General features: G+C 37.5%; 2 protein-coding genes across 2 annotated transcripts in view; one reads left to right on the forward strand and one right to left on the reverse strand.

The window, feature by feature from the left end:
* Positions 1 to 3,552, reverse strand: part of WDHD1 (WD repeat and HMG-box DNA binding protein 1) — a 64,372-nt gene extending 60,820 nt beyond the window's left edge. The window contains exon 1 of the mRNA XM_046647292.1: positions 2,915 to 3,552. Coding sequence (XP_046503248.1) covers positions 2,915 to 3,552 — 638 coding nt within the window. The remainder of the gene's footprint in view (positions 1 to 2,914) is intronic.
* SOCS4 (suppressor of cytokine signaling 4) lies at positions 3,547 to 23,165 on the forward strand. The gene is made up of 2 exons (XM_046647294.1): positions 3,547 to 3,685; positions 16,995 to 23,165. Exon 2 carries the CDS (start codon positions 17,087 to 17,089, stop codon positions 18,410 to 18,412), a length of 1,326 nt encoding a protein of 441 aa, XP_046503250.1. The 5' UTR covers positions 3,547 to 3,685; positions 16,995 to 17,086; the 3' UTR covers positions 18,413 to 23,165.
* The last annotated feature ends 84 nt before the right edge of the window (positions 23,166 to 23,249 follow it).

Consider the following 23,249-nt stretch of genomic DNA (forward strand, 5'->3'; position numbering starts at 1 on the left):
GTCAAGCCATGCTGTGGCAGGCATCCCACATATAAAGTAGAGGAAGATGGGCACAGATCTTAGCTCAGGGCCAGTCTTCCTCAGCAAAAAAGAGGATTGGCAGTAGATGTTAGCTCAGGGCTAACCTTCCTCAAAAAAAAAAAAAAAGGAAAAGTTGAAACAGTGAAAGAACATAATTCTGAAATTCTGTAATTGCCCTTTGGAATATCTTGACTTGTAGGAAGAACCTTTTCATGAAATTCATATTTATTTATTTATTTTTTGCGAGGAAGATTGGCCCTGAGCTAACATCTGAGCCAATCTTTCTCTTCTTTATGTGGGATGCTGCCACAGCACGGCTTGACAAGTGGTGATAGGTCCACACCCAGGATTCAAACCTGCGAACCCTGGGCTACCAAAGCAGAGTGTACAAACTTAACCACTACGCCACCAGGCCAGCCCTGGAATTCCTATTTTTAATTGGATAAATTTTTCTGTGCCAGAATGAAATGAAATTGAGTAGGCCTAAAATTTGTGAAACATTCAAAGGAATCATAAATAGAGACAACTTACTTGATGAATTTGTCATTAAAAATAGTGAAGACCTTATTATTGAAAAAGAGTATTCTAGTTCAGGTAAAAAGACAGAACTTGGAGAAATACTATGGATGAAATTATTTACCCATTTCAATTAAAACAAATTTTAAAAAGTTGAGACACTTCCATTTAGTAGAATTTGCTTTGGGCTTACCAGGTACTGAGAACCTAGACAGTATGTTCTTATTGAAAAGCATTATGGTCTAAAGAAAAGAATTAACTGAGATTGGCAGAGAGGTTAGCTCAGCAACAATATTCCTCAAGCAAAAAGAGGAAGACTGACAACATGTTAGCTCAGGGCCAATCTTCCTTACCCCGCCCCCCGCCCCCTAAAAAGCTCAAGTTCATCCATTGCCTCCACATCACTAAATCTAATGATGAATTCTCAGTCCTCAACTTGACCCACCATCAGCATTTGACATAGTTTATTATTTCCTCCTCCTTAAAAGGTTTACTTCATTCGGCTTCTAGACATCATTCTTGTCTCTTGGTTTTCTACTTTTCTAGCCACCCCTTCCTGGTCTTCTTAGCTGGATCTTCCTTCTCTAACTTGATCTCTAAAAATTTTGGAGTGCGCCAGGGCTTAGCCCTTGATTCTTCTTACATACATTCCCCCAGCACGAAGGTGATTTCATCCAAGTTCAGAGCAGTAAATATCACCTACATATTGACAACTCCCACATTTAGATTTCCAGCCAAGATCTCAATCCTAAATTCCAGGAGGCAACAGTTAAAGATGCAGATTTCTATCTCTAGGTCACATTTCTTCTCTGAGCTTTACACCCATTTATCCAACCCAGTCTACATCTCTAGTTGGGTATCTCAAAGAAATTCTACACTAACCATGTCCAAATGCAAACTCGTAATCCCCACCCTCTCTTCTACCTATGAAATATGCTCCTCTCCAAGTGCCCACTGCAAATGGCACCATCATTTCCCCAAATGTAACATCCAGAAAAGCAGAAGTTATCTCAGACACCTCTCTCTTTCATCCTTAATATCTGATCCATCCTGTTGATTTTACCTTTTAAAATATTTCCTGAATGTATCCTCTTTTCTTCATACCCATGTCTACTGTAGTCCAGGTTTCCATCACACTTAACCAGACTAATACAGACACCTCCTAAGAGTCTCTCTTCATCTACTCCTGCTCCTTTTCAATTCATTGTCCACGCATCTTCTCAAAAATGAGTCTGCTTACATCTCTCTGCTTCAAATCTTTAACACCTTCCTACTGCTTTTAGGATAAAAACAAGATTTCTTAATAAAGTCCAGAAAGCCTTGGATAGGATGCCCATTGCCTGCCTTCACAGATTCATCTCTCATCAATCTCTGCATCACTCCACACTTTAGCATCACTAGCTTTTTTTCAGTCCTTTGAGCATACCATGGTCCTTCCCCTCACTGGAACTTTGCACGTAGTGTTCCCTCTGCCTGGAATGCCAATGGGCCACCCTACTGCCACCACCACCCATCCTTTATACTTAACGCCAGCTCCATCTTCAGATCTCATCTCAGGAAACACCTCCTCAGGGAAGCCTTCCCTACCTCCTCAAACTAGATCAACATTCCCTCATATATGCTTATCATTGCTCATAATATTTCTAAGTGTAATTCTAAACGTACATTTATTTTTGAGATTCATTTGTGCTCAATGTCTGTCAATCTAAAAAGACCTTAAGGTAACTGAAGGAAAAGCTGTGCTTTGTTTGCACTGCTGTAGCCCAGCCCCCAGCCAGCAGGGACGCACAGGCCCGTCTCAATGAATGAGAATCAACGCAGGAGGAACCATGGAGGCCACACAACTGGACAGAACTGCAGAGGAATGGGATTTAGAAAGATGAAAGGGACCAGAGTAACCCTGGGGAAATATCACTATTTAGGAATCAAGCAGAGATAAGAAGTTAGGAAAAAAAGCCGCCAGAAAGTTAAAATCAACAATAAAAAAGGAAACAGCATCACAAAAGCCAGAGGAGAATAAAATGCCAAAAAGACAGAACGGCACCGCACTTGACAAGTAGGCAGCCAGCGATCTGACAAAGTAACAAGGTGGGAGACAACGCAGAGAGGCAGTGTGAACAAAGGGAAAATCTGGGGAAAGCTCACGTCTTTCCAACTGCTCTGGAAGGAAGACTTCAACTTTTTTAACGTACTAAAACCACCATGACGGTCTGAACCGCACAACAATCTAAGGAAAACATGCGTGCCGCTTCGTATTTCAGCCTCTTTCTCTCTAGCTGGATGCGTCCTTTTAAGCTGACTGCTTACACGACATTCAAGAATAAACGTCCTCATATTTACACGTGAAACGTTCTTTTTGTTTCCCAAAGTCCCTTACCTCCCAGAATCATCGAAACAGACATCTGTGTGGCCCTCTGTGTGCCCGTATCTCATCGGCTTCTGCGTGGCAGGCATCTTCTCCTTTGCCTGGAAAGGTTTAGGACCGCTGGTGTTGTTCGAGAGGAGAGGACAGCCGGGGCTGAAGGGAAGAAGGCAGGCTGTCTCCTCCCGGGAACGCTCTCGGCAGCCCCGCTCCCGCCCCGAGGCGGCACCAGCAGGACACAGCCGAGGGTCTGTCTGACGAGCAGCCGGGAAGAGGACACGCCGCTCCTTGGCGGGCGGCACGGACACGGGCAGCGGGAGGCAGGGCCCACGGAGGCCACCGACCCTCTGCGACCGAGGAAGGGCGAGACGCCAGCGCCCGCGAGGTACGGCTTCCCGCGCTCGGGCGCGCCGGCCCCGGTGCGCTTGCGCCGGCCCGCCCACGCCGCGCAGGGCCCGACCGAGGTCGCGGGGTGGTGGCGTCAGCGGCGCGCTGGCTGCCAGGAAAAAAGCCAGTGGCTGGGGGAGCGAGGAAGAAAGGGAGGGAGCCAGACGCGGAAGTGGTGGCAGCGCCTGGGGACCAGGTGGAGGCGGTGACCGCGACGTCTGAGACGAGATCCCAGCGCCGAGGGGAGCGGCCTTGCAGAAAGGCATCCGCCTTGTAGGACCTATATGAGGTGCAGAGGCGCCTGGGCCTCCCTTCTCCGCCTCAGCGAGCTCCCAGAGTGATGGCGATGGTGATGGCGGCAGTGCCTCGGACAGCCCCAGTGAAACCGCGCTTCGAGAGGTGAGCGGGGGAAGGGCGGTTGCTCCCTGGTCTTGTTCCTTCCTTCCAGGCTCTCGTCACTTACAGGGTTATGATTATTTCGGGATCCCTGGACCGTCCAGCCCCTCCTTTGGGCATTTTCTTTAGAGGAGAGGAGAGCGAGACCCTTCTCAAGCTTGTAAATCTTGGCATACTTCCCGCCCTAACCTTGTCGTTTCTATGGAGGTAAAGGAGGGAAGAACAGTCTCAGTTCGCGGTCCCTGGAGGTATGGCGTGTACTTTTATGCTTATTCTTTGGGACTCTTTACATAGATCCCTTAAGAAAGGAACCTGGATTTCTCTGCTCAGACCCCACCTAAAGTTCACTGAAGTGCGTACTGAGTTCTAAAAGAAGAGCTAGAACTAAAGTACATTGTTGATGACTTCGGTCCTTGCAGCCTGTTCTGAGGTCTTGACCATTGAGTTTAGGCTTTGCTTGTGTCTTCACGTTCTCCATGTTGGGAGACTGGTCTCTGATGAAAACCTTCGCAATGATATTTTGTGTGTGTGTGTGGTACCCACCTTCTAGTCTCAAGCAGACCTCGTTGTGGCATGACTGAGACATTTTTCTCTTGTACGGATGTCCCCCATTGTTTTGCAAGCTAGTTCCATTGTGAAAAGTTCCAAACGCACAGTTAGACAAACCGTGATCTTGTTCTTACCGTGGTGGCCTTGTGTAAGGGGTTATTTTGAATACTGGGGCTCCAGATAGGCTTGCTAGACGCTGAGGTTTGGTATATGAAGGAAGAGGAAGAGTGACTGGCAGAAAAAGAACTTGGGATTTGTGGAAAAAGAACCCACCCATTGTTGATTCCCCACAAGAGCAAAAGATACCTGAGACGATTCTTTGTGAGTGACTTAGTCTTATTTGGAGATCATTCATTTTTTAGATACACCTATTTATAATTTTTTTATCCAAGTAAATATCATTGGATAGACCATGGGGTTCAAGATGAACTCTGATAACATTTGCCCCTTTGTGAATAAATCACGATGAGATTTCAGTGTGGGACTCTTCGGAGCTCAGCGTAAGAAGAATCTGCAAATTGGAACAAGAGCTATACAATACCCTAACTATACTATCTGTAGTACCACGTGACTTTAAAACTGTGAGTGGTGTCCACTCTTCTGTCCTTTCAGTCGGCCTTAGCAGTCAAGCCGTGTGAGTCATAGGTTAAAGAAAAATTTTATTTACAAATTTCACATAGATGGAAAGAGCTTGGGCCGTAGAGTTGAACAGCCTAGGTTTTAATTTTGACTCTGACAGTTTCTCATTGTGTGACCTTGAATATGCTTCTTTACTTTTTCTGAATCTCAGATTCCTCATCTCTAAAATGCAGGTGATACCTCCCTCTATCGAATTGTTAAAGGATATAGGAGATACTCATGGATGTAGAAAACTAATTATGTCTCATATTATTTATGGAGTACTTTGGGTGAGCATTTACTGGTTTCATTTAAAATGAAGTTGGTTTAAATCATCCAGTAAAATTTTTCAAATACTAAAAGATACATTCTTACTTTTGCTAGTATTATGTTTTGACAATTCCATCCCATTTCAATCAAATGCCTACAAATTTTAATGTCTTCAGTGAGTTCATGGTCTTGTTGAGGGAAAAAGACATTCAAACAATATGTACAAAATGATAGTGTGGTAATGAAATGTGTGCAACTTAAATGTTAGCAAAATTGGTTATTTAAGATCACATAGCTTTTAAAAAAAGACCATTGTAGCTGTCTGTCACTGATATGGCTGTCAGAATTTTCCAGATGGATTTATTTATCAGTAATAGTGCATGTCTGATAGGAGTGGGTAGCTGAATGAACGGACTGAAAATGATGCCAAGGTCACAGGTTCAGTTGCAGTGAAGGTTAGTTAACTGTGCTGTGTTGTGACCACTCGTAGTACCCTTAGGCTCCTGAATATTGTTGGTCTCAAGGGCAATAGGGTGAGAAAACATGAATATATTACCATTCTGCTGATGGTAGTGAGTAATATCTGTATAAATGATAATATCACATAATCTTAGAGAGTCAGCTTATCCAAGAGACATGTCTGTATTGCCTTTTGGAAGGAGTTTTTAAAATGCCTTTTTAGTAAAGTATGTACTTGACATAAAAGTCACTAATCCGTTGAAAGATAAGGCTGGAAGAGAGTGTAACAATAACTGAGGAGAACAGAGTATGGAAAAAATAACATTGAAGGCAGTTTAGAAATCTGAAGATTTTTATATCCCTGAAAGGGTCATGAAACTTACCAGCCTATTTGATTTATTTTTAGGGTAAATAATATTTGCACGTGTATAAACTTTCTAAGGTATAAAAGGGACTACAGTAAAAGTCCTACTCCCAGCTGCTTAGTTCCCCTGCCTTAAAGCCGGTATTTGATTCTTGTGTTGTTACGTTAACGGTGGATCCTTACCACAGCAAGATAGATATAATCATTGTTTTACTGGTGAAAAAACTGAGACTCAGAAAGGTTGTGATTTTTCCGAGGTCACAGTCCTACCAAATATCAGAGCTAGAAATAGAACCCAAGTCTTTTACCTTCTAATCCTAGGTAGTCTTACCACACTGCCTCTCCAAATCATAACTATTGCCATAAAACTTAGAATTTAGTAAAACATATCAGAACATAATAGTGATTTTATTTAAGTCTATCATCGCCTTATACTAGTTTTTAGGCAAAACTTGTTCCCAAGCTTAAGTGTAAGCATACATAATTATTATACAGCAATGAAAAGAATAATCTATAGTTAGTTTAAAAAAAAAACTTTGCCCACTATTTCTCTTGAAATCTATTTATTTACTAAGTTAGCTTGCAAAAACTACAATTTTTTTATAATTAAAAGTTTGGTTATTTAGACCCATAATATTTTTAAAGAGTTCAAAACTTTTTAAAAAGACCATGTTTAATAAAATCAGGAGTGCTTTATAATATTTCAGAAATGGTGAAACCTTCTCAGCATCAGATTTTTGAGTTATGTTTTCATGCAGATTTTCTTGCCTTATGTGTAGGCTTTGTTTCCTTTCTTGTTTTTCTTAATTTTGCCACTTTCCCATCTTTCATTTTTAGAAATTACTTTCTTCTGCATGAAAAGGCTGCTGTTACATATTTTCATTAAGCTCAATGTATGCTGTTTTCGTACATTTTAGTCCTGGCAGTAAAAACATGAGATAGCTGGCATTATCCAGATTTTACAATAGGAAAACAAGCAAAATGAGATTTTTTAAAAATCAGGTGAGTAGTAAGTGACAGTCTGTATTTTGGCTCGTGTTTGACAATTTAGCAACTCATGCTATTTCGTCTACACCATGCTTCATTTTTAAATATGGTACAGTGAAAACTATAGATTGTTAAATTTTTATGGATCTTTAAAACTTAAAAATTTTCTCCTTGGACTAAATTGCTCTTATATGGGCGAAAATGTCTAAATTGATTGCCTCTAGGTAACTGAATTATAGGTTTCTTCTTTTTTAAACTTTTCTAAATGTTCCATATATTTTATAATGAGCATATATTATTTTTATAATTAAAAAGTCATTGAGGGGCCGGCCCGGTGGTGCAGCGGTTAAGTGCACATGTTCCGCGTCGGCGGCCCGGGGTTCACTGGTTCGGATCCTGGGTGTGGACATGGCACCGCTTGGCAAGCCATGCTGTGGTGGGCATCCCACATATAAAGTAGAGGAAGATGGGCACGGATGTTAGCTCAGGGCCAGTCTTCCGCAGCAAAAAGAGGAGGATTGGCAGCAGTTAGCTCAGGGTTAATCTTCCTCAAAAAAAAAAGTTATTGAAAGGAAAAAATACATCTGTACAATCCAATTTATTCCCTAAAGAGTTACAATAGTATATCTTAAATGTTCTCATTTCTAAGATTCTGTTAAGGTCCTTCCACTTCTAGAAGTCCATGTACTGCCAGCTCTTAGTTTTCTGTTCTCTCTCCACTCTAGATTAACCTTCTTCAGTGACAGGTTCCTAGACATTTTATCTTTAGCATGCTCAGGAAATGTACATTCATTTTAATATTAGCCCAAGTTAAAGTTTCTCCAAAATTTGTTGCACAAAAAGGATTTTTGGTAAGTTAAATATAGGAAACTATGGCTTCAGCCCGTCTCTGAACTGAAGGACCTCTTGGAACTTTTGGCTAAATATGCATTGTAGTCTTTCAGAAGGGAAGCATTTCCCAAACTTGTATGACAGGGAAACCCCTATTTCTCTAACATATGTATTAACATCTTTTAGAATTAGTGTCTATAAGAGTACAGATTGGGGAACACTGGCGTAAGCAAACAATAATTAGGAAAGTAAGTGGAGAAAGTGGGGAGAACGGAAGGAGACTATGGTGGTACTAATCACTGGTTCCTTTTTTATCCAGTTAAGTCCCATGAGCCCTGGCTTGGTAGCATGAAAAAAGGTGATACTTTAAAATATTTACTGGAAAATGAACCTGTGTTGCTTTTGTAATGAGAAAAAACATTTTTCGCTTCAGAGATTTTTCTCACACGAAAACCCTGGTCATATTTTTTCCTTAACATTCTGAGGAATCCATCTGTTGTCAACTATCCAATATATTCCATTTGTAGAGCATAAATGTTTCCACAGAATCCAACTCAAATATCACGCTCTGATCAAATATGGAGGATATGACCCACAGAATCCAATTCAAATATCACAGAGTATGGTCAGAATACTCCCAAGGAGTTTCGGGGCACATAATGGCAGGTAAACTTAGGAATCATGGATTTGGTAAGGAAGTTCCCACAGCAGAATTACTACCAGAATAATAATTTATTCTTGAATTCTTTTTGTAGTATAGTAAATTATTCTTTATAGGATCAAACTGATTTTAATTTAGTATTTACACGAATTCTGGTCTTAGGAATACATCAACATTGTAGATATAGTAGTTGTTCAATGAATAAATAATATGTACAGTAATGCTCTGTTATCCAGCATCAGCGAGAATATAAATGAATTTTCCAGATAAATGAAATTTAACCCTTTAATTGTTGGCTTTTTAACAGTTTTCTATAGAAATCTTGAATTAGAATTACCTTCCTAGCCTTATTCAGCAGAACTAACTAAATGTTATTTAAATTTGTTGTTAAAAGTGTAGGATGGCTAGGTTGAGCCTTCTGTTATCACTGTCACTGCAATTGGTGGTAGAACCTAGGCCCAAATGGCAACTAAATCTGGGAACTTGTTTTCTTGAAAAAGGATTTTATGTAAACTTGCTTTTTAGACATTTGCCTCTGGCTCATTAAGAAATAATAATTAAAAAAAAAAGTCACCGTGTACTCCCCAGGGCAATGTAACTTAGCTGCCTTCATAAAAAATTAATTATTGAATCAAGAGCCAAAACAACCTTCTCCCAAGTGATTCTTTCGCCCTCTTTAAAGAAAAAAAAAAGCATCTTTGCAGCTTCCAACAAAGGTCTTTGATTTGTCAGTACCTTTCAAAGTATCATCTTTGATTTCTGTACTACATAAAAGAGTGGTAGTAAAGCCACCTTATTATCATTTTGTATCTCTTCTTCTACCTCATTTATACAAAATTTGTGTGAAGTTCCAAGAATACTTGAAACTAATTACGTTTATGTCAATTTTACCTCAATTAAAAGTAAAAGAATTAATGATGCGCTATTTGAAAGGAGTCGTTCAGATTCAGAGGCCTACACTTTTTTTAATTCAGATTTTACATGTATAAGCAAGACACCAAGGTACTTTTTTAAAACTCATCTTTAGTCTTTAAAAACATAACAATAAAAATAATTTTGTTCTTACTAAAAATTAATAATGTTATTTTTATTGAGAGAAATGTGATTGAAGTTTTTATTTTTAAATTTTGGTTTAATGAAACTTCTGGGAGAGATTAAAAAAATACTTTTCCCATGTTTTAAGTTTAAAGATGTGAGATTTATATATGTGATGTATTTTTATCCTTTTTTATAACAAAATCATGGAATAGTGAAAGAAATTCTGAATATCTTTTTTCTAAAAAAATCTCTCCATAGCATAAGTATTTTAAAGCAGATACTTTCTCAGTAATTATTAAGATGTTACTTAGACCATGAAGTGACCAGGTAAATGTTTTGTTTTGCCTTTCTTTCTTAATATATCTGCTAAGTAGCTTTTGAGAGCCCCTTGTTATCCCAGTAAAGGTCATCAAATTTAGAACACTTGGCATTTTGTAAAAGCAAAATGCTTAACTCATCTGAAAAGTTCAACAACTTAAGTATTTTGGCCTCAGATAACTAGCAAACCTTGTGTGTTATAAATTTTTCACGATCGTGTCTATTTACAAAGTATTGTAAAGATTTTTCATTTAAGATAATATAATCCACAAATCGATTCCAGCAACATGCAAGCAGTTGTGGTAAACTGAAAGTCAACAAAGAAATGGAGAAGGTTGCCATTAAGTCCTCAGCTTTTTGGAACTCCTTTTCTTCCCTCAGAAACAGCACCCCATCAGACAAGTAACCATCTGACAGTGAGTGATTACAATATTGTCAACCATAAATTCAATAATAATAATCTTTAAAAAATTGTTAGACAAATATAAACAGAGGTTAACTTTTCTTTCTACTTTGAAGACCACAACATTAAATGACATTCTGGCCTGGGTCTTGATGTGCTGTGTTTTGCTAAATCAATTTTTTTTTTTTTTAAGATTTTATTTTTTCCTTTTTCTCCCCAAAGCCCCCCGGTACATAGTTGTATATTCTTCGTTGTGGGTCCTTCTAGTTGTGGCATGTGGGATGCTGCCTCAGCGTGGTTTGATGAGCAGTGCCATGTCCGCGCCCAAGATTCGAACCAACGAAACACTGGGCTGCCTGCAGGGGAGGGCGCGAACTTAACCACTCAGCCACGGGGCCAGCCCCGCTAAGTCAGTTTTTTGCCATAACAGTTCTGAAAGTGAGATTTCTGAAGCCTGAACTCAGTTTTCCAGCAAAAGAATAGCTATGTGAAATTTATATAAGGCTATAATTCTGAGATAGATACAAAAAGTTAACTAGTCAGAAGATTTTCTATGCATTAACTCTTTTAAGTACAGGTAAATGTATGGAAAATTCATCTAGGGTGATGATATTTACCCCTTTATCTTATGGACACTTGCAGCATTAGCACATGTAAGAACAGTTAACCTAAAATTCAGAGATACTTAATTGATTGGTACCTATTATATATATGTTGGTAAGCCTTGCCAAAATAAACCTGTTATGTTAGCATATAAACTTGTATACAAGAAGGCTGGAAATTAGTCCTTTGGGGGAAAATGTCAAATTGTTCTATAGCTTCATGGTCTCTTGAGTTTCACCTACATTTGGCATAGTGATCCATTTTCACTTTGAAACATTAGTTATCCTCCTGAAAATTTTATTTGCTCATAAACTTTGTAGGTAGCATTGGGCTAGAGACAGAGGTATTCAGTGATTTCTTCGTTATGAACTATTTGTAAAAAAGTGGCTTAGGCGCTTTAATAAAATATCTAATATGTTTCCTTTTTTTTTTTTCTTTTTAAAGATTTTATTTTTCCTTTTTCTCCCCAAAGCCCCCTGGTACATAGTAGTATATTTTTTTAATTGTGGATCCTTCTAGTTGTGGCATGTGGGGCGCAACTGAAGCATGGCTTGATGAGCTGTGCCATGTCTGTGCCCAGGATCTGAACCAGTGAAACCCCGGGCCGCTGAAGCGGAGCTCGCGAACTTAACTAGTGGGCCTCAGGGCTGGCCTCCTCTGTTTCCTTTTTTAAAAAAATATATGTTAACATTTATTGAGTACTTAACACATTTAGGATCTGAGCTGAGTACTTTACGTGCATTATTTCATTTAATCCCCAACAGCCCATGTAATAGATAGCATCAATACCCACATTTTAGAGATAAGGAAACTGAGGTTTCAAGGTCATATGGCTAGTACAAAATAGACTGGACTCAAACCATATTTCTGATGCCTGCTGTCACTGTGCTGTGGAACTGCATCCTCGTCATATACATGTATAGACATAGTGAAAACGTTAAAATGGTTACTAGATAGTAGGATTATGGCTATTTTTTTCTTCACAACTTTATTCCTACTTTGAATTTTTCACAGTATGAATTAGTTATTTTTATTTATGTTCATCAAAATGATATGTGCACCTAGGTTAAAAATCAAATTATGCTGAAAAGCTTAGGTAAGGTAAGAAACGCTGCAGTCCTCTCCTACCCATCCCAAAGGCACCTACTTTCAAATCTTTTAATTGTTTTTCTGATGTTTTTAAGTAACATGCTGATACTTCTCTTTCTTGATTCACCAATTATTAGACATTTTCAGTTGAGTTCTTATGATATGTGAGGATTTCCCTCTCTTTTAGTCTCCTTCCTGTCTTTCCATTCTGTTATTACAATTAAGTCACAATTTTGGTGAATATGTAACATGCAGAGCCAGGTGTTTTCCAATTCTATTTTCTTTCTTGTGTGTTTGAATTTTCCAATAATCAATAATTACCTAATTCTTTTTCCATTGCTTTCTTCTCACAACTGAATTTTCCCAAAGTCAGTTCTGTTTTTTTTTTGTTTTTTTTTTTTAAAGGTTTTATTTTTTCCTTTTTCTCCCCAAAGCCCCCCGGTACATAGTTGTGTATTCTTCGTTGTGGGTTCTTCTAGTTGTGGCATGTGGGACGCCCTCAGCGTGGTCTGATGAGCAGTGCCATGTCCGCGCCCAGGATTCGAACTAACGAAACACTGGGCCGCCTGCTGTGGAGTGCGCGAACTTAACCACTCGGCCACGGGGCCAGCCCCTCAGTTCTGTTTTTTTCCTCAAGATCTTCCACCTTGGAGCCTTATGCCCTCGTGTGGTTGGTTATATGGACAGGTTGCTCTCTAGCAGCTTTGGATACCATGTTGTCTGGAGACCTCCCTTCATCATCTCAAGAATTCACATCTCCTCTCTCCTATGTTAAGTATCTTGTTTCCTGTGTTGCGTCCTTTGTTTTGGGTTTACATTGTAATTTTAGAAGAGCACAGCATCCAATGTGAGGTAAAATTGTTGATACTTTGCACATCTGAAATTTTATCCGCGTATTTGATTGATAATTTGGCTGTTATCTTTTTAAGGTTGGAAACTACCTTTTAGCTTCAACGTTACTGTTGAGAAACCAAGTCCCAGTTTATTTACAGTCCTTTGATTGTGACTTTTTTCCCTCAGGAAGATGTTTTTTATTATTTTTTTAGCTTGGTTACTTTTATTTATTTATTGACTTACATTTTTGTTTTAGCTTATAGTATTATTTTATTCACTTAGCATGAGATTTACCCTCCTAACAGATTTTTAAGCATACAAGACAATATTGTTGGCTTATAAGGTAGGAAGACTTTAGTATCTCCTCTTTATCTCTAGGGTTCTGAAATTTTAGAATAATATAACTTAGTGTGTGTGTGTTTTTTCCCACATTGTGCTGGGAACTCACTGGCCTCTTTGAGCATGGAGGCTCATGTCTTTCAGTTCTGGGAAATTTTCTTTCTTTTTTTTTTTTAAAGATTTTATTTTTCCTTTTTCTCCCCAAAGTCCCCCAGTACATAGTTGTATATATTTTTTTTTAGTTCTTGGTCCTTCTAGTTGTGGCATGTGGGATGCCACCTTAGCATGGCCCAATGAACAGTGCCAGGTCCGCACCCAGGATCCGAACCCTGGGCCGCCAAAGCAGAGCACGCCAACTTAACCACTTGGGCGCGGGGCTGGCCCCTGGGAAATTTTCTAATATAGTTTCTTTGATAATTTCCCCCCTCCGTTTTGTTATTTTCTGAGAAATATCTGTATTGATCCTCTAATATTCTTATCTTTTCTGTCTAGTTAACTATTGTTTTTCCTATTTCTTGTCATTTCTTCAACTCATCCTCCAACTTTCCTATTGAATATTTTATTTCTGCAGTTATATTTTCAATTTCCAAAACTTTCTTATTCTCTGATTGTCCCCACCTCTTCTTACTCATTCACAGGTCTAATAATATCTTCACCTAACTTGGAAGAAATCAATTTGATTTTCAGCTCCTTTCATGGTTAATGTTTTCTTCAAGTTTTGTTTTAGTCTCTCTCGTTTATGTTAGAGGCTTTTCTCGAAAGTCTGATGACCTCTGAGTATTCATTTATATTCTAGAGCAAATGAAGCACAATGATACTGCCTAAAAACTGTACACGAGTAGGCGGGGCCTGTAGACTAGTGAGCTTCCCTGCATGCTTGACTGGTCTTCCAGCTCTTTATTGGCAGATGCCCACATATCAGCATTTACAGGCCTTTTCTCTTAGGCCATTCTGTTTCTCCAGCAAACTCTCTTCCAGTCTTCTATTAGGAGGTATGAGTCTGGCAGCTGGAGTTCTGGGAGCTGAATGGAGGAAAGAGGGAATTTTCATTCTGATTTTAGTCCCAAGCCTCCCCTCTACCCTTGCTATGTCTGGTATCCAAAATCTTGAACCTCTGTGGTTCAGTTTCTCCAAATAATAAATATCCCATCTCCTCTAAATGTAGGAGTAAGAGCTGGAGAGATCTAACTGCTCTTATGTAAATTTTCAACCTACCTCCCCATTTTCCGCCCAGTCCTCCACCCACACTTTCTGTAGCACCGTGTGCCTCTGAGTCCTGGACTTTGCCTGCTCTGTTGCCTGCCTTCCATCCAGGCACCTCTGTGCCTGATGTCACCAGCCTCTCCACTGCTGAGTCAGTTATTGCTCCTCCATTCATTTTCTGTCTCCATTTTGTGACTCACATTATAGATATCTGCTAGTTTCATTGAAGATGAAGTTTGTGTTTTTACTTCTCATTTTTCCTTGCTTTGGGCTGACTTCTGAGAAGGATGGAGCAAAAAGATTTTCACTCAGCTATGTCAAACCAGATAATTACTTCTTTTATAATCAGAAAAAAACCCTGAAAGCTGTTTTCATTTTGAGGGGAAATCAGGTTACACCAGTCATTAAGGAATTTAGTAATGGAAAGCAGCATTTATAACTAAAGGAAGCATTAGAATCACTAAGAGATTTTATGGAGAAGTTTGTTGTTTTTGAAGGCAGGGAGAAACTGAAGCAGGTGCTGGTAAAAGTGGGAATGTCAAGAACAGAGGTAGAGAGCTTAGCTCTGATATTGAAGGAAGAAATGTCACAAGTTAGAGGCAGCAAGGAGACAAGATGAGGGAACTCGCATCCAGTAAACAAAAGTTGGTCATATGGCAAATAAACTGCTATTTTGATATGTATAATTTTTAAATGGTTGGTTTGTCTTAACTTCTTTTTTTTTTAAAGATTTTATTTTTCCTTTTTCTTCCCAAAGTCCCCTGGTACATAGTTGTGTATTTTTAGTTGTGGGTCCTTCTGGCTGTGCTCTGTGGGACACCGCCTCAGCATGGCTTGATGAGCAGTGCCCTGTCTGCGCCCAATATTTGAACTGGCAAAACCCTGGGCCGCTGAAGCAGAGCACACAAACTTAACCATTTGGCTACGGGGCGGCCCCTGATATTTTTTTAATTAATAAAAGCACCAGGCATTTCAAACCTTAGATGATATATTTTTTCACATTATCATGCTGAATAAAAAAGTTGAAATTATGTAGTATAACAAAAAAATGTCTACTTGGGGCTCTTTTTTTTTTGGAAGAAGATTAGCCCTGAGCTCACATCTGTGCCCATCTTCCTCTACTTTATATGTGAGACACCTGCCACACCATGGCTTGACAAGTGGTGTGTGGGTCCACACCCGGGATCTGAACCAGTGAACCCTGGGCTGCCGAAGCGGAACGTTGCGAACTTAACCACTGCACCACTGGCGTGGCCCCTCATTATTTTTTTTATCTTGAACAATATATTAAAGTGTAAGTTCTTAGTAACAAGTAAGTGTGTCTTCTAATGAACGACTCTTCATTTTCTTCAGCCTACTTTGTTGTTTCTGTTTGTTTATTTTTGTTCAGGGGAATTTAGTCAGTGAACAACCAAATCATACTGTTGAGTATAATTTTGGTGTACTAAGTGATGATATTTCTTTCAAAATTATATTGAAAATATTTTTCCCTATGGATTTTAATGATTATATATACCAGTTAGCTCACTAAATCAAAATCATAAGTATAATCACCAGATGCTATTCAATGTTCAGAAATGGAGTACCTTACATGGCAAGTCTGTATCATTAGTTCACACTTTTAAGCACTTCCCAATCATATTTGCCACTGCAGATGCTTGTTTCAAATCTTACTGCTTGAAAATTGATTCAAGTAGCTCTAAACATTTACTTGACTGGTGGGATTGTTAATGCTTCTCTGACATAATCAGAAACTTAATTATAATCAGAATGTTGAATGCAACTGATTTTCTCAGTCACAAAATTCAGCTTTCATTTGCAAAATATTTGAGATTATAGAACCCTTCCCCCCCAGTTCTGGGCTTAAATCTTATTCTGCCTAAGAATAAAGTAAATTCTGTCTACAACCAATCATTACTATTAGTCGTAATAAAACTCCATATTTTACATTGTAAAATAGTTTAGCCAATTTCATAGGAAAGGCATTGCCCTATAGAAATTTATCTGCTTGTTTTTCAAAATTATCAAGGAGAATACAAGGAAGAGTGTGTGTGTGTGTGTGTGTGTGTATGAAATACCAAATTGTTATGCAATTCCATATTTTCTAAAAATTGCCTAGACTGATAGTGAAGTTGACCAGTTATTGAAATAAGTTGACAAAACTGCATTGGGAATGCTTGCATGGCAGTCCTACTGTTCAGTGGTGATTATTTATTTAATAAATTCTTTAACAACTTTTATAACTTAAAACTGTTCCTATTTTCAAACAATAGGAGAGAAAACTGGGGGAGGGAAGTGAAGAAACTATATAAGGTAGTGGTCCTCAACCACCAGCTCATGGAGTTCTCACTGTCTCTTACAAAGAATTCACTGGCCTGCTGTGAAATAAAAATAAAGGGAGGAGAGATGGGCATAAGATGTACCCCAAGAGTACAAATTATTCAGATTTTGAGCATATATTTTGGCTGAGAGAGGAGACTTGGCTTTTTCTGATCCACAATGAAAAAAAATTAGCTGTGGGAAAGGAACTCAGATTCTTGATTCCATGCCATTATGAAATTATTAGTATATGGTAAAGCAATTTCTTTAAGTGGGAACAGAATATGTTTAACTGCCTCCCAACATATCCAGTACTCTGTCTTTTTCATGTACTAACTATGCTTTTTCATCTTATGTCTAATTGGGGCTTAGTATATAAACTAACAATGTGAAAGACCAATGATTAATGATTTTTTTTTTTCCTTAGATACGTCCAGAAAGTGCCCAGAAGAAACTTCCTGCCAGAAAAACTGAAAAAACAATATTCATAATACTGGAATTTGTGGATAATTTGTTAAAATGGCGGAAAATAGTGAAAATAATAGTAAAAATCTAGATGTAAGGCCCAAAACTAGTCGGAGTCGAAGTGCTGACAGAAAGGACGGTTATGTGTGGAGTGGAAAGAAGTTATCTTGGTCAAAAAAGAGTGAAAGCTGTTCAGATGCTGAAACAGTGAATTCTATAGAGAAAACTGAAGTTCCTTTAAGGAGCCAAGAAAGAAAGCACAGCTGTTCATCTATCGAGTTGGATTTAGATCATTCCTGTGGGCATAGATTTTTAGGTCGATCTCTTAAACAGAAACTGCAAGATGCTATGGGGCAGTGTTTTCCAATAAAGAATTGTAGTAGTCGGCATCCTTCAGGGCTTTCATCTAAAAGAAAAATTCATATCAGTGAACTCATGTTAGATAAGTGTCCTTTCCCACCTCGATCAGATTTAGCCTTTAGGTGGCATTTTATTAAACGACACACTGCTCCTATAAATCCCAAATCAGATGAATGGGTAAGCAGAGACTTGTCTCAGAGTGAATTAAGGGATGGTCAGCTAAAACAAAGAAGAACCGCGGAAGAAGAGGTGAACTGTTTCCCCCATACCATTGTTCAGCCCTGTGTCATAACCACCAACAATGCTTCATGTCGAGGTGGTCCTATGACTGGCTCTGTGATGAACCTGGTTTCAAATAACAGTATAGAAGATAGTGATATGGATTCAGATGATGAAATTATAACACTTTGCACAAGTTCCAGGAAAAGAAACAAACCCAAATGGGAAACAGATGAAGAAATCCTGCAGTTGGAAACACCACCTAAGTATCACACCCAGATTGATTACGTTCACTGTCTTGTACCAGACCTCCTTCAGATCAATAACAATCCGTGTTACTGGGGAGTTATGGATAAATATGCAGCTGAAGCTCTACTAGAAGGAAAACCAGAGGGTACCTTTTTACTTCGAGACTCAGCACAGGAAGACTATTTATTCTCTGTTAGTTTTAGACGTTATAGTCGTTCTCTTCATGCTAGAATTGAACAGTGGAATCACAACTTTAGCTTTGATGCACATGATCCGTGTGTCTTCCATTCTCCTGACATTACTGGGCTCCTAGAACACTATAAGGACCCAAGTGCCTGTATGTTCTTTGAACCACTTTTATCCACTCCTTTAATTCGGACTTTCCCGTTTTCCCTGCAGCACATATGCAGAACAGTCATTTGTAACTGTACAACTTATGACGGCATTGATGCCCTTCCAGTTCCTTCTGCTATGAAATTATATCTGAAGGAATATCACTATAAATCAAAAGTTAGAGTACTCAGGATTGATGCACCAGAACAACAGTGCTAAGAAAAGGGTAGGAACACGGGAATGATTATATACCTATTTTTATTTAATATTTTTCTTATTATGCAGCTTTGAATTTTTCTACAAGGGCAGTTAGAGTCCAAAATAAACCTCTGCCCTAAATTTTACTTCCAAATCAGTTTTATTTTTCTTATGATACACTGATTGTTTAAGGTTACAGACCAGGGGTTAATGGATATTTTTAACCAGGTGTTTGGTTTTTGTTTTTACCATGTAGATTGTATACTTAATTTTTTTCTTTTCTTCATTGTAATTTGCATATGATCCATGGATATTTGACATTTGGTAGGCATTGCAAATAGTTAACTAATCTGTATTTCAGACTTTTCTTCCAAAATAATCTTATGTCCTTTCCTACCATGTAAAATGCTTTAACCTATGCCATTGATATTCCTATACAGAAAATATAATTTTCCCAACCCCTTTTCAGGCTTGTTTTAAAATTTTTTGGTAAAGCTGAGTGTGTTGTAGTTCACAATCCATACTAATGTAATTGACTTTTGTAATTTACTAATAGGGATGTTAAAGGTAACAAAATTGATTAAAATCAAACTAGATGTATTTTCATTTTAAATATTAACTATAAGCAGAATTACAGGATTACTAAATTCGATTAATCTGGTCAGTAAGAATCAAATGAGACCATGACATTTTGGAGGTGAATTTATTCTACAGTGTGGCATGGTCATTTGTTATTCCTGGAATAGATCGTTCTCTCAATGTGGAAGAGTTACCCTCTTCAGAACATAAATATTGTTCTTTTCTCATTGGAAGTTTTAAAAATAATGATAACACTATTAATAACTAATAGTTACTAAAGTACTAAAGCAACTGTGGGGTTTTTCTGTATTTATTTATGAACTGTTGTTTCTACTTAGCTTTTTTATAGAAAATCTGAGCCTGTTACTTTGGGGAGATGCCACAGTTTATACAGCCACAAATTTCCATTGGTAACTAAAGTGTACCTAAGTAGTTTTTAGTTATTTTAAATTGAGCTTGAATAAAGATTCAAGAAGTAAACATGGAACTCAGTATTCAAGAAGCTTAATAGTGTTTTTAATTTTCAGGTTTCAAATGATTATTTCTGTCTTCAGAATTAACATGTCTTCATTGTGGCTTCAAAAAAAGAAGACATTTTGAGAGCTCATGGCTTATGCCATACTGAACAATACTGGGCACCAGGTGTAATCTTTCAAATTTACTATCCCAAGAGCAGGGAAACATTTCTAGAAACATCAATATCCCAATATAATAAAGATAAATGGAGTGATATCCTATCCTACTCCTCTTTTTTTAAAGAATCAATGAATAATAAATTTCCTAGACAGTTGTTTCTTCTGGCAAACTATATACCCCTTGTAGAAACTGGCATTTTAAATATCATAGTAATTGATTTCTTGATGGTAGTTTAGCTCTAGTACGAAGCTGCTTCTACCTGGATTGTAAGAAATTTGACTCAGATTTCCAAGTTAGAACAGATGTTTCTTAAGTATCATTGCTTTTGTGTGGAAGTAGCATTTCCCTTTCTGAAATTCTGCTGTTAACATAAAGATGGCATTTTTTTCTCAGTGATCTCAAGATTGTCTTGGTCCCAGTGAGGGATAGCTAGTAAAGTGGCACCTCTCTTAGCAGTGATGAGGCTCAGGATATCGTAACACCAATGTCAGGATAAATATCTCTTCTAAAGATGATATTTCCCTTTACAAAAGTAGGAAAGTCTCATACTACCTCATCTTTCTTGTGGCGCTTTTGTAGATCACTGAGAAGCTTATCTTATTTACCAATATAACAATTCCTAAATATCCATCTTTGGTGAAAGAAAATTAATAGTATAGTAAGACTCTACCCATGATTATAGTTTTTTATCAGAATTTGATAATAAGACTTTCTGTTTCTGTGAAACAATTATTATTTTAAATATCTTTCCTTTAAAAATAACTTTTTATCTACAGAAAAACCTAAGGGGTGACTAGCTAACAAATATTCTGTTAAAGGGTAATTTTATAAAGAAAAATGAAATATAGTTATGTTGTCTTTTATAATGATAAAAATTAGTGTTTATATGAAAATCAAGATCTGAGTAGCTTTTCATATATTCAAACTGGTTGCTTGTGATATATTTTCTCTGGCTTTCTTATTTTTTCAACTTCAAGGTATTAATAGCTATTACCATTTTCAAAGTACTGCCATAAATATAGCCTTTAAGTGATGATCTGATAAATGAGAGCAGGGAAGAGACTCGTTTACTCTGAAATGGTTTGTATTTTTCCTTTGGTATTTGCTACAGTGAAAAGAAATCTGGAAAGTGGAAATATAAAGACTTGAGATGGGAACTGTTTATGATGAAGGAAAAAGAAAAGTGATAATTTTTTAAAGCACTAAGGGGTTGGAATTTAGGAAAGTTAACCCCTTTCTCAGTGACTTTATGAGGACTCATTTAGAAGAGCATGCAAAGAGCATCCATTTAGAAACTAATTCATTTAAAAAATGTAATTATTGGAATCTATAAGTAAAATGAGTAAGTTTTGAGAGGAACAATGTGGAAAGCTACAAGTATATCTAAATATAAATTTTGTGACTCTAAGACGCTGTGAGCATGTGAAAAGTGTACATTCCAGAGTTGAGAAAGCATTCAGCATGGTGGAAATGTTCAGAGCTTATTGGTAAGAGAGGCTGGGGCTAAAATAAACAAGATAAAATATTAAAATTAAGAATTTAGGCATTACCTCAGGGAAAAGCCTTGACAGTGAAAGGGACCTATTTAATCGCTAAAAGCTAGTCTGGACCACACACTTAACTGCACTTTGGGAATCCTGCACTAATCAGAACTATGCTTGACTTTTCTATTTCTCTCTGAAGCTTTTCAGGACATACCCCTCCCTCCCCACCCCTTTTTTTAAGCTACAGCATCTTGATTTATAATATAATTCCTGAAATATGCTGAATGGATTGTTTTAGGTTCCATGAGCATTTTTGTATGAAGAATTGTATGTGATCTTTCTATAACCATGCCATTCACTTAAATAATTCATAGAGGGAATGGTTTAATTTAAAGGAAGACCTAATAGGAAGAAGATTAAAGGAAGCTTTTAGCCTGTGGCTAGATTTATTGACTTGGTGATCAGACCTGTGTTCTTTCCTGAATTTCAGCTAATGGCAAACTGTGGTCGAAAAATGGCTTTCAGTTAAAAGTTTGACTTATTATAAATAATATAAAGAATCTCTTAGTAATTAGAAATCCTTTAAAAAGTAGAGCAAATGTGGGAAATAGGACTCATATCATTATACAAATTCCATTTCTTGTTATAAGAAAAACACAAACCATTATCATTTATTCATGAGCCAAAGCCATTAAGAACATAAATCAAGTTATCAGCTTCCTGTCTCTCTCAAGTTTGGATCATATTATAGATCCACGTAATAGAGAGCTTCCTTCCTGTGAAACAAAAACCTTGAGACCTGGTTCTTATAAATATACTCTTAGTTTTCATTAAAAAATTTTGTCAGTTTTAGCTATATCAGTCAAATAGGTTATATATTGATTTTGGTAGAGCAAATTTCACAGGAAAGCAGACTTATAAGACATTCCTGGAGACAACACAAGGAAAACAGTGTTTAAATGTATAATAGCCCGTGGGTTAGATAATTTAATACTCAAATGAATAAAAGATTCTAAGTCAAGCAGATTATTCTTCCTACTTTGGGAAAAAAGTCTTTGCAATTTTGGTTTTAACAATCAGTTTCATTATTTCTAAAGATTGAACACAAAGCACAAAGGGTTTTTCTTTTTTAATGGCCTGCCAGAAATGAGCAACACTACAAGAGTCTCTATATATTCTAATACATTAAGATATTGGACACAAGATGGAGGTAACTTTTTGAAACAGATTGGCTTCTAAGTTGAAATGTAAACTAATGGATATAACCCAATGGAAAGGGATTTAGGGCACGAGTCCTATTTCAAATAAAGCCCGAGTCTATTTTTTATTTGCTTTTTAATTTTGAATAATCCTAAATCTTTGCCTTCATATCCTAGCATATAAAATGTAAGTAATAGTACTTGTCACTTGACTTCCTGAAGGATAATTCTTCAGTTAAGAGGTGAACCCTTGAAGCGTACTTGAAAATAATTTCTGTACAGCCATTAAGTACTAATGTGATGATAGGTTTTCAAAGCATCCCCTTCGTGGACCCTGCAGATTCACATTCACTTTGGCTTGACTTGACAATAGAGATAACAGTACAATTTGAATTTATGGTTTAGACTCTGCAATTAAATGAAGAGTTGCAGTGTCCTCCTACCCTTAATAAGGTTTATGTAATAGTGATGTTTGCCTAAGTTATCCTCAAAGTTAATTACACTTGCAGGAAGTAAAGAGAATCGCTTTTGCAGTGGTTATAATCAAATCTAAGCTTTCAGATTTGAGAGAGTGTAAAATTCAAAGAGGTTTACTTTAATTATGGTGACTTTTCTAGAACTGGATAAATTCTGTATAAATCAAGTCTGAACTTGATATATACTTGGATATACAGAGTATAAGTAGTGACTGCACAAAGCTATTAGAACTCTTGACAGTCAGGTTTGTATGATCCACTTCTCACCCAAAAAGAAGGGAGGCTCTTTCCATTTCTAGTTGTAATCCTGAAGTTGAATGTTTCTTCTTGGATGTGAGTTCAAATAAATTGAATAAATTTTCATTTCTTCTTAATTAAAACTTCATATATAAAATCCAAAGGCTTTGTATTTTGTTTTAAAAACGTATACCCTAGGGCCGGCCGGGTGGCCAAGTGGTTAAGTTCATGTGCTCCGCTTGGGTGG

The sequence above is a fragment of the Equus quagga genome, chromosome 20 (assembly GCF_021613505.1).
Source record: "Equus quagga isolate Etosha38 chromosome 20, UCLA_HA_Equagga_1.0, whole genome shotgun sequence".
Lineage (NCBI taxonomy): Eukaryota > Metazoa > Chordata > Mammalia > Perissodactyla > Equidae > Equus > Equus quagga.

What these genes read in the sequence shown, in the direction of transcription:
- SOCS4 (XM_046647294.1), top strand. Translation starts at nt 17,087, where the DNA reads ATGGCGGAAAATAGTGAAAATAATAGTAAAAATCTAGATGTAAGGCCC.